Source organism: Petaurus breviceps, unplaced genomic scaffold (genome assembly GCF_028583685.1).
Source record: "Petaurus breviceps papuanus isolate PSGF00001 unplaced genomic scaffold, PetGlider_PUasm1.0 79, whole genome shotgun sequence".
In the NCBI taxonomy this organism is placed as follows: Eukaryota; Metazoa; Chordata; class Mammalia; order Diprotodontia; family Petauridae; genus Petaurus; species Petaurus breviceps.
Window position 1 is genome coordinate 8,182,933 of NW_027186523.1, and position 11,713 is coordinate 8,194,645.

The 11,713-nt window shown below is 38.2% G+C and overlaps 1 protein-coding gene across 1 annotated transcript in view; it reads right to left on the reverse strand.

Annotated features, from left to right (window-relative positions):
• LOC138175814 (scm-like with four MBT domains protein 2) overlaps positions 1-11,713 on the reverse strand; it is a 305,235-nt gene that overhangs the window by 139,089 nt on the left and 154,433 nt on the right. Inside the window, exons 5-6 of the mRNA XM_069106316.1 lie at positions 8,202-8,290; positions 6,099-6,345 (exon numbers count right to left, since the gene is read on the reverse strand). Coding sequence (XP_068962417.1) covers positions 6,099-6,345; positions 8,202-8,290 — 336 coding nt within the window. The remainder of the gene's footprint in view (positions 1-6,098; positions 6,346-8,201; positions 8,291-11,713) is intronic.

The following is an 11,713-nucleotide window of genomic DNA, read 5'->3' on the forward strand; positions in this document are numbered from 1 at the left end:
CTCCATCAGATTGCCCCAGAGGTCCACGACATAGAGAAGGTTAAGAACCCCTATTCTAGCACAGTGGCTGGCACATACAAATGCTTATTCTCTTCCCCCTTGTTTCTCCTAGATAAGTAAATAAAGGAAAATGTGAGAAGAGAGAGTATTTTAATAACAGGAAGGGGGAAGGGTGGGGTACTAAGCAACTGAGCTGAGCCCTGATACTGAGAGACAAAAGAGGGAAGGGATACGTGCGTTCATATTTGCATCCCCAGTGCTGAGCTCAGCACCTGGCACATAGTAGGTGCTTAATGTTTGTTGACCAACATGGGAATTGGTTTTGCATGTGTATGGTGGGAAATAGATGGAATGTAGAATGCAAGAACACCTGGCAATCCAATTTGGCTTGAATACAGAATGCATAAAAAGGCATGTGAAATAAGGCTAGATGAGTAAGATGTAGCCAGACCACAGAGGATTTTTAAATGTCAAACAGAGGGGCTTGTGCTTTATCCCAGAGGCAACAGTGAACTGCTAAAGGTCTTTGAGCAGAAGAATGACATGGTCAGACTGATACCCAAAAGATATTGTTTTGGCAGCTGTATGGAGGTGGGTTAGAGAAGCTAGAGGCAGGAAGAATAATAAGTAGGCTACTGTAATACTCCAGGTAGGTGGTGATGAGCACCTCCACTATGGGGTGGGGGGGAGGAACGGGTAGCCAGGAGAGTGAAGAAAAGGGCAAAAGTAATCTAAAAATTGGGTAAGGAGAATCAACAGGGTAACTAGATAATGGAGTATGAGGAGGGAGGGATGGAGGGAGAGGGGGAGAATGAGAGAGGGAGAGATAGAGACAGAGGGAGAAGAATCAAGGATGATTCCAACAACCCCAATAAGCAGGAAAAATAGGGAAGTTTAAAGGAGAAGGAACAGAGATAAGGGAAAGGAGGAGGAAGAGATGGTGTGTTACAGTTAGGGCCTGTTGACTTTGAGGTGCCAGGGAAATATCCAGATGGAGATATCCATTAGGCAACTGGGGTGGGGTAGGACTGGAGCGTGAAAGAGATATAGGGTTAAGTAGTTCAATTTGGAGGAATCTGCATAGAAATTAACACTGAGACCATAGCAGATGACAAAAACATAGTGGGAGAGAGTATAGAAAGAGGAGAGGACCAAGGTCAGAGGGAAAAATTATGCTCAGACAGAAGGAGATGTATAATGAAATAGCAGAAGAGACTGGAAAGGTCAGACATGTAAGAAAACCAGTTTAGAATAGAATCACAGAAATAATTTTTAAAATAGCTAATATTTATATAGCGCTTTGTAAAGCACTTTACAAAGATCATCTTTTTATCCTCACAACAACCCTGGGAGGTAGGTGCTATAATCATCTCCATTTTTACATATGGAGAAACCGAGTCAGGCAGAAGTTAAGTGACTTGCCCAGAGAAGGTGAAGAATCCCTATATTAGCACAATGGCTGGCACATATAAATGTGTTAACTAACGCAAAGTTAGTGTTTCAGGTCACATTTGACCTTGGTTCTTCCTGGCTCCAGGGCCAGTGCTCTCTCCTCTGGGCCACCTTGCTGCCTCTAAGCCACATAAGCCAAGGGAGGGAAGACAATCTGAGAACCACTGATGAACAACAGTGTCAAAAGCTGAAGAGTCAAGGAGAATGGAGAATGAGAAGTCATTGCACTTAGGAATCAAGATATCAAAGAAAGTTCCGATTCCAGTAGAGTGGCAGGGTCAGAATCTCAATTTAAGAGGGCGAGATGAGAATGGACAGAAGGGACAGGAAATGTAGACTCTCCTTTTCAGGAGTTTTCCAACAAAAGGGATGAGAAACAGAAGGCATATGGGTGGTAAGATCGATTTAAGAATTTCAATAAGGCAGGAATGTAGATTTGTCTGCTGGGTACTGAGGAAAGTGAAAAAAAAAAAGGATAAGAAAGGGAGGTCGTGTCTGGATCAGCTTAGATGGCTTGAGAGGAGAAGATGACAGAGTATCAATGAAAAAGAAAAAAAAAAAGGGATCAATATGTAGCAATCAGGGTCCACTAGATAGCATGAGTCTTCAGTAGACTCAGTTGGCCAGATTATCTGATTTCTAGTGGCCCTCAGCAGTACCAGAACAGAAAAGAAAGATGATGGGTTGGAGGACTAGCAGGAATTAACTGGTGCCAAGCAAGAGTGGTCAAGGGATTGAAGAGCGACATCTCAATGCACTATTATTTGGTCAGTTGTCAGTAGAGTAGTAATCATGAGAATGAAAAACAGATTAAAGTAAGGGAAAGATAGAAGGATAGGAAGTCATGACATGAACAAGAATAGGCAACACATTCACAGGTGATCTACATAAAGTATGATCAGTTGTAGGGGCAGCTTATAAGGAATGAAAAGAAAGGTAAGAGGATCAAAAGGGGTTAATAAGCTGGGTGTGGCAAAGAGGTTGAAGGGGAAACCATGTGCACTACATTTCCCAAAGAGGAGGGTAAGAGCGATGAGGAAGAATGCATGGTACTAAATTCCTTTATTAAAAAGAGGGAGTTTAACTTGAAGGCTGGTTGGTAGAGGACAGTATTTGACATCATATTGTTCTGGTGGAACCCTCATTCTAGAGATAACAGAAAAAAAAAAAAGAATACACATAAAAAAAAAAAACCCAGAATGCTAGATCAGGAACATCAAGATGACTGTCCCTCCAGAGTCTATCTTTATTTTTTTTAGGGGTGGGGGGGAAGGCAGAGCAATTGGGGTTAAGTGACTTGCCCAAGGTCACACAGCTAGTACGCATTAAGTGTCTGAGGTCACATTTGAACTCAGGACCTCCTGACTCCAGGGCTGGTGCTCTCACTGCACCACCTAGCCGGCCCCAGAATCTATCTTAATGACTCTAGTAAGGCGAGTATCCACCTCCATGCCTTATTGTCTTAAATCTGATTATTTGGGAGCAGAAAAGGCTCAACCTTTGTAACATTCTATCAAGCAACCTCATGTCCCTACTGTGCAGATGAGGACCAAAAATGCTGAGGAAGAATTTCAGGCACAAAACTGAAGGAGGGGGAATAAAATGACAATAGAATGTTTAGCCCCAACCACCCTCACAATAAAAAATTTAGTGAGACCAAAGTCACCAAAAAAGTGGTGACTAATTCTATTCAACAGGGAACACAATAAAGACATATGAATGAATGTAGTTCATCCCAAAGCTACAAGCAATCAGGAACATTTATTAAGCACCTATTGTACAGCCCTAGGGGCACAAAATGTGATGCAGAGGACAGAGCACCTGCCTGGGGTCAGGAAGACTCATTTTCCTGAGTCCAAGTGTGGCTTCAGAGAGTTACTAACTGTGCGACCCTGGGCAACTCACTTAACATTGTGTGCCTCAGTTTCCTTATTTGTAAAAGGAGCTGCAGAAGGAAAAGACAAGCCACTCCAGTATATCTACTAAGAACACTCCAAATGGAGTCACAGAGAGTCAGACACAACTGAAAAAAAAAAAACTAACTAAATTACAAAGAGAGGAAAGATAGTTAATTCTGTGGATAGAAGATAGCAGGATGGCCAGCCACAGGCTATCTTCATCACATCTCCCTACCTGCCTGCAATCAGCCAGTGAGAGCTCAGACAAGACAACATTCATCTATTGTTCAATGGTAACTGGGGTCAGATACAATATCCTTGCTACCTGAAGGGAACCTGTAACTGTAATTCACCCTCTCTGGCATTAAGGGAAATGAGAATATAATGTAAATACTGCATTTGTTCCTGTCTTTAAAATAATTTTTTTAAATGCTTGGAACAACCTGATTCCTTGATTTTCCCATTTTTCATTCAAGTATAATATCTTTCCTCCTAACTCATATGAGTGCTGATAGCCTTAATAAGATTACAGTCAAGTTTTAATCTTGTAATTACTATATTTGGAGAACTGAAAGGCGCTGAGACTGCGTTTCCATTTCCTCTCTTCCTCCCATCCCACCCTCTCTTCCTATTAAAATGTTGAAAGAAAACTTTCAGATGATGACCAGCTCTTCTCATATCTTTAAGAACTGCCATGAGCTCTCCAGAAGGAAAAAAAAAGGGCTACATTTATTCGTCTTAGAAAATGAATGAGATATTTTTTAAGATTAAAAAAGGCATTCGCTGCTAAAGGCAACAGATTTCCTAGACAAATATCTCATGATAACACTTTCTATCCCTTCTACCTGAAGGTGATTTTATAATTTCAGAGTTTTAGGAAAATCCCAAAACATTTTAACAAGTAACTCATAATTCTTTGTTTGGTAATCAGTTTTTGAAATGGCAAAAGAATTTCCTCCAAAATTTTATAAGGTAATTATAGCCTGAATGATATTTACACAGCCACAAAGTACAATTTTCTCTGCTAAGCTATGTCTTTTCCATGGGGTCCAATCTTAGATACTTCCTCATAATACTGACGTGCCCTTTGTCTCTTTGCCTATGGAAATGGATTGTTATTATACTCCAAAATTACCCAGATTATAAATAGATTTCCTGGCTGCTTTTCAAAATGTTGCCAAAGACAATAATAATGAAATACCATCTAACGTCTCTATAATCTCTCACAAATTTTAAAAGGAATACAAATGCTTAGGGGAAGACAACTAGGAAGAAAATATTTTCCAATTAAAAGCCCTTGGGAACAGCTACAGAAAAAAAAATTTGGATTTGTATTATATGATCAAAGCTGTATAAATAGCTAATTCCTTTTATAATTTTAATTGGGGGAGGGAGTATGTGAGGAGCTCTTGAAGGAGAAGCCTGACCCTGTGACTTCTCCAGGTTAAAAAAAAATTCTCCACTAATGCAGATCAACAACTGTTCTGGTACTTAGAGTCCTAGAGAGCTACCTACAGAACTAGGAAGTTAAGTGATTTACCCATGGTCACAAACAATAGATGTCAAGCAGGAATTGAAATCAGCTCTTTCTGACTCTGAAGCCAACATCATCTAACTGCTAGGCTGCCTCTCTTAAGAAACTAATACCCAAGGAAAACGCTCTGGTGTCATTAATAACCCAAGAAGTTGAGTTTCTTTCCAAAGAAGGCTTTTCCAAAGGAAAGAACATTTTCTCTTGTATCTCTAATTCAATAACTCCATTTATTTCTTACTGAAAGTTTCACATCCAAATGTTGATAAGGTCCATAAGCTATGAGACATTAAATGGGACACTGCAAAATGTCTCACTGCCAAGAATAATACTGTCAGTCAATAATAAATGTGCTTCTCATACACACGTTATGCACCTGTTTGAATATAGGTTGTGTAATAACTGATTTTAAAAAATGACATCAAAATAACAATTCCTGGAATATTGGAGAGAACTCTAAAAGCTCCAATGTTCCTACACTGTTCAATGGCTTATTCTGACTCTCTTCAAAACAGATCGCCAATCTCATTTCCTACGATGTTGCAACTTCTGAGAGAATCCTAAACCTTGAGCTTGGAAGGATTCTCAAAGACCATCATCCAGTTGAAACCCCTCATTTTGCAGCGATTTGCCAAGTCACACAAGTAATAAGTATTTAGGCAGGATTTGGCCACAGATCTTTTGACTGTACCAATTTGCCATCTCTCATCTCCTGTTAAGACTGTAAATTCCAATATCTGGGTGGCTAGAAAGAACTGTACACACAGTATATGTTTAATAAATGGTTTAGGAGGGTGGTTTTTTGCCCCTCTTTATCACATAGTATTTACTGAGTTCTAAAATTATAGTATTTAGTAGCTATTTAAAAATGCATATTTAACCTTCAGCAATCTGTGTTCAGAATACAAAGAAGCTAGGAAATTTATGCTACATGCACATCATTCAGTAGATACTATAAACCCAGTTTTCAAAATGGCTCCTTTCTGAGTCTCAGTTTTTTCTTGTTTAATCAAGACAGATTTGAGAAGAATGTGAAATAAGGTTTTTATGGTTATAGATGGCAAAGGCCTTGTCAAGTCTTAAACTTTTCATTAATCAATTTATTTCCCAGGATCCAAAAAATGAACCTGGACACTCACTCATTTAACTCCAAGGAGGGAAAAATCTTTTGGAAGACACTTTCACATTAAAACATTATTACATGCTTTAACCTTTACCTGAAGGTGGATCCATTCTGTATTTACTCTCTTGACACCAACCGACTGGTCGAAGTCTGTAATCCAAGTAAAACAACCACTGGTCATAGGATTCAGTCTCCTCCAATCCCACATAGCGAAGGCGTAATCTTCCTCCAACATTTTCAATCACACTAACTATCCAGTACTGAAAGGGGTTCTGAGAATCCTGAAGTTCTATTAAGGAATCAACTGTAATGAGGTCTACAGGGTTTTTCCCTCGCAGAGGCTGTTTAAACAGAAGCAAAACTCCTTATTTTAAACTTCATTTTGAGATTTCTCATGGAAACAGATGACAGCAGAAGATTATATTTTTTCACACTACCATCCAAGCTATCATCAAACAGTCTGGTGTTTCCCTTCCCCCCACCCCATCCTCTCCATAGCCAACCCCCACACTTCCCTTCTTTTACACACACACACACACACACACACACACACACACACACACACAATTTTGCCAATTTTTATATTCTAACAACAAAATCACATGTAAACAGAAAATAACAGTTTGCACTTATTTCTTACCAAACAAAACACCACCATCACCACCCCACCTCCCTTTCCCCATCTGGGTAAAGATGTCTTTAGGATAATTTTAATTTTAAGAGGTAGAATAAGGCTGGAGCATAAAACACGTATCCATTAACAAAGAAAAGGCTACTACTCTCTCAGCAGATGGTTATAATAGAGGCTGTTAAAATGACATGGTCCCAATTCTTCAAAAAATATTCCTTTAAGGATCAGCACCATTTTAGAAGCCTAGTATTCTCTCATATCATAGATATGTCTCTGTCATGGTTAATATCCATCAGTAATTAACTAATTTGTAGACCATGACTGTGTAGTTATTTCTTTTCTGAAACTGACCCGATAGTTGGTTTATTTAACCTACAACAGCTGAAATCCTCATTAAGAATTGTTACCACATTAAAAGGTATTTAAATAATTACCCTTGCAGGGAAAAGAGTAGTGTAAGCTATCTATCTTTAACACATTTTGATTTTCTAATCATATCAAATAAGACAATAGTCATCAATTAAATAGAAAATTGGAGCTTTCCAGGGTGTTTTTTTTTAAAGAAATGTCAAAATGATTAAGTCACTTACTGATGGCCATTTGCTAGTAGAGGACAGATGTATATATGTATTTTATTAATACATACACATATGTACGTGTGTGTGTGTGTGTGTGTGTGTGTGAAAGGGAGAAATATCTTAAGGACAAAACTCCACACACTATATCACCTTTTTTAAACCTAAAGAGTTTGCATCTTCAATTTTTAGTATTCTTGTACAAAAGGCACCCAACCAAAACACTTCACCTTTTTTTTTAGAGGATTATTAAATGATAGATTCTGCAAAACCAGATGATATACATTTGGCAGTTCATTTTTCAATCCAATAATGGTTTATACCTCAGTACAATAATTTTGTTATTTTCATTTTACATAGTAAATATACAAATATGTCTTGTCACAACAGTCTATCAAAGCAAAATAATGTTTCCAAATCCACTCTCATGATTGTCAGCTATAATATTATTTTCTTCAGCACAACCTATAGTTTAATACCAAAAGTCTAATATTAGCCTTAATCCTTTAAAAAAAAACCAGAGTAAGCTATTTCCATTCTGGTTTGCATATGGAAAGCTTACTAAGTTATTAATTTTCACTTGAGCTATCTTACCGCAGGGTAATCCTTCTGAAATAAAATATTTAGTATGGAACCATTTATTAAACTAATCCAAGAGTCTGCACTAGAATGTGTCTAATTTCAGTTGTAACATGAGGTCCTACAGAATATGACAGTAAGCCTCATCTTTACTACAGTAGTGTAGTGACTGATGCGCAGGTTACTGTAGACGAAGATTCTGCATTGCCATGAGGATACATGGCCAAGATTCATGCAAATCTATCTGTGTACTCCAAATGAAATGCACGAAGGCACAAGATCTAAATTGTTTATGCCAAATATAACACATTTAATATTTTGGGGTCCTAAGCTAGAGTATCTGCACAAGTAAAACATGACCACCCCAATAAAAAAAAACAAACTATAAAATAACATAATACATAATACATACACCTTCCAGTAAATTGGCGGGTGCTGTTCGAGAGCCAGTTAAATCATGTATAAGAAAATCCGTCCAGTCTGTGTACTTCTCTTTGATGGCTGTGAAAAGGTGAGGAAAAAACATATAAACACAAAGAAAGCAAACAGTCCAACCACTATTTCAATGACCCTAATGGGGCCAATGAATCCCCCACAAATACTTATGGACTTATCTATTCTGGGAACAAACATTACACACAGGTATTAAAAAGGAGTAGAAAGATGCAGACCTTGCTTTTGAGAACTTTACCATCTAAAGGAAGATTTGGGATTTATTTTAATTCAATCTCAATACAAACCAGTACATTAGATATTGCTGAACTAGAGGGCACAGACGACGGATACTATAGAAAGTCAGAGATGGAAAAGCTTGCCGAGGACAAACTTGACTACAGAAAACATAAATCAGAGGGTTGAGAACTAAAAGGGATGTTCTCTTGTACAAAGAAAGTGTAGGGACAGATTACTGAAGGTTTCAAAAGCCTGGGAAGTTTGATATCATAGCCAACAGTGAGCCACTGAAGAGACAGAAGGTGGTAGGTTAAATTGAGACAGCAAAGGATGAGGTGGAGGGGTGGGCAGAGGGAGGGGGTAAAGCATGCAATGTTAGAACAGCCAATAGAGAATTGGTTAAAATGATCAGGCAGCACCTGAACCCTCTAGGAGGGAGTGACACTATGAATGAAGAAGAGATAAAAGGAAGGATAAACAAAATTTGATTGTTGACCAAGAGACAAAGACAGGGAGAAAAATCAAAGATTATCCCCAAGGTTTGGGAGTGTCTTAGGATCCAAAGGGAATGGCTCCAGATTGGGTTATATTTCACATACAACAAAGTATCACACACACACACCTGTTTGTAAAATTGTTTAACCAAATTCTGCATGAACATTTCTCATAATCTTGTGAAATTATACGAAAAATTTGTTTATTAATTATGCACAGATTTTCACAAAGACTTTTCAAAAATGTTGCTGTTCCTTGCCACCAGCCATTCGTCCCTTTAAAAGAGCACATAAGAAAAGAATAGCTAAACCACTATAGCTTCTAGGAAAGAAAAAAAGAAAAAAATGTTTGTTGATGGAGAATAAATCTCCAGTCCTGATCTACATCATGCCAATGAACCCAGATGGCTCCAGAAGAGAAAGTGAGGCTGGTGACTTTGCACAGCCCTGCCTCACTTTAATCCAATTCAATTTTAAGTCATGGTATCACTTCCCCATGTCCTGGTCCTCTTCGAGAATGCAGAACAAGCAATAACAAATGTCAAGGGAGAAATGATCTGTCTTGGTGCTCTTTGGTGCTCGTCAAGACTCATGAACAAGTTCTAAATCTTTCCACTACATGTTCAACACATTACACGTATTAACTAAGTGGCACAATGGATAGAGAACTGAATTTGAAGCCCTGTCTCCGACACTAACTAGCTAATTGTGTGACCTTGGGCAAGTCACTTAACCTCTGCCTCATTTTCTCATTCATAAAACAAAGATAATAATAATACCTACCTCCAAGGATTGTCGTGAGGATCAAATGATATAACTTTGCAATAATAAACAATTTAAAATAAATAAAAAGATCTAACCCTTTATTAACCTTAAAGTTAGTGTTTAATCCTTAATAAATGCTAAACTCCCCTATCTATACATTTTGACTTTTAGTTTCAAACTGAGATCAGATATACTTCATTGTGTTATAAAGCAATTCCTTTTAATAAACTTCTGAACATTAAGCTTTCTGGAAATAGAGAAATTAAGCCATTCCCTCGATCATCAATCAAATAGCCATGTTTTTCAATATAAGGGGGCAGATCTTAATCTACAGCAGATAGCCCTATGAACTCAGCATCTATTCAAGGCATTCTTACCTTGACTAAAACCAGGCAATTCATTAAGTGTTATTTCAAGACTTTAGGAATTCATAAATCCAGTAGCAATTCAGAATAACATTTTTACACAGCAGTACCTCAGTGAAGAAGTTCTAACTCACAAAAGGAGTAAGTACATGAGTAAACCCAAATTCCAAACCACCATCATATTTCTCAAATATACTTCAGGATGACAGGAAAATATTATATATCTTAATCAAAGCTGGAAATGGCTTTTGTAAGGAAACAAGTACAGAGCAGGAGACAGCAGAGAGAATTATTTTGATAAAGCTTTCAGAATTTGGGAAAATAGGACAATTCTAGCCTTTGAACCCAAGCTAACACGATGTAAACAGTCCAACAAGTCAGCTTGCAGGGAAGTCTCGTCAGGACAAACTGGTCCACCTGTACATAGCCCCCAATCGGCAAAACACATTCAGACCCTTTTCTTGAACAATCCCACTCTTGTGCTGGGGGTCAAACGTATTAAAGGTGACACTCTAGTCTCCATATCTCTCTGACTGATGTAGCAGACAGCAAGCCAAACATACCCTAAATGTATCAGTTCTTCACACATCTTTGGGAGGTCAGGGAGGTGGATAGGTGCCCTCTGCTGAAATACACATCAAGTGCCCTTCTGAAGTAATTCCTTCTCAGGCACATGTAGTCAGGAAATTCTTGGGATGATGACAAAATAACAAAATTGGAATTTCTCTTAATTTTCTTTCAAGTACTCAAGAGTTCCTTTTTTGCATCCAGTTGTTTACTCTCTGGAAAGTCACATTTCCTATAATTTACCTCTGGGCTAATGCAACATAAGACTTTTGAGAGTCCTTTGGCCAGCAAGGAGATCAAATCAGTCAATACTTAAATTAATTCAGGCTATTCACTGGAAGGTCAAATACTGACGCTGAAGCTTAAATACTCTGGCCACATAACAAGATGATGGGACTTGCTGGAAAAGACCCCAATGCTGGGAAAGACTGAAAGGCAAAAGTAAAAGTGGACAACAGAGGGCGAGATGGATAGATGGTGTCATGAAAACAACACACAACAAACTCTGATGTCCTAAATTGAACAGACCTCGAAGAGATAGTAAAGGACAGAAGGACCTGGAATGCTATGGTCAATGGGGTCACCAAGAGCTGGACACCACCAAACAACAACAAACGATAAAACAGAAATGGTAACTCGAGAAAATATTCTATCACATGTTACTTTTATGGACAAGTGAGTAAGCTCCATGATGAGCTAGGGTGATAAGCACACCCTATTAAGAATAAATGCCCACACATAGAACGGATGTTAAAAGAAGGTTTGCTAGATAGCTAGGTTTCTTCACTAGGTTAATAAGTACTATATTCCTGAAAAGATATTTAAAGGTCTAAGTGATACTATCTGGTTGAAAAATGGAAAAATTCAAATTATTTCGTCTCTCAACCTAACTCCTTGTTCCTTACTACTGTTTAAGGTGCTTTCTTTTCTAGCAATTTTCCTTTCTTTTAAAAACAGATTTTAAACAACCAGTTGTTCCTTGCTTTTGGAATAAACTATTTCTCTCCTGAAGCTTACACACACACACACACACACACACACACACACACACACACACACAC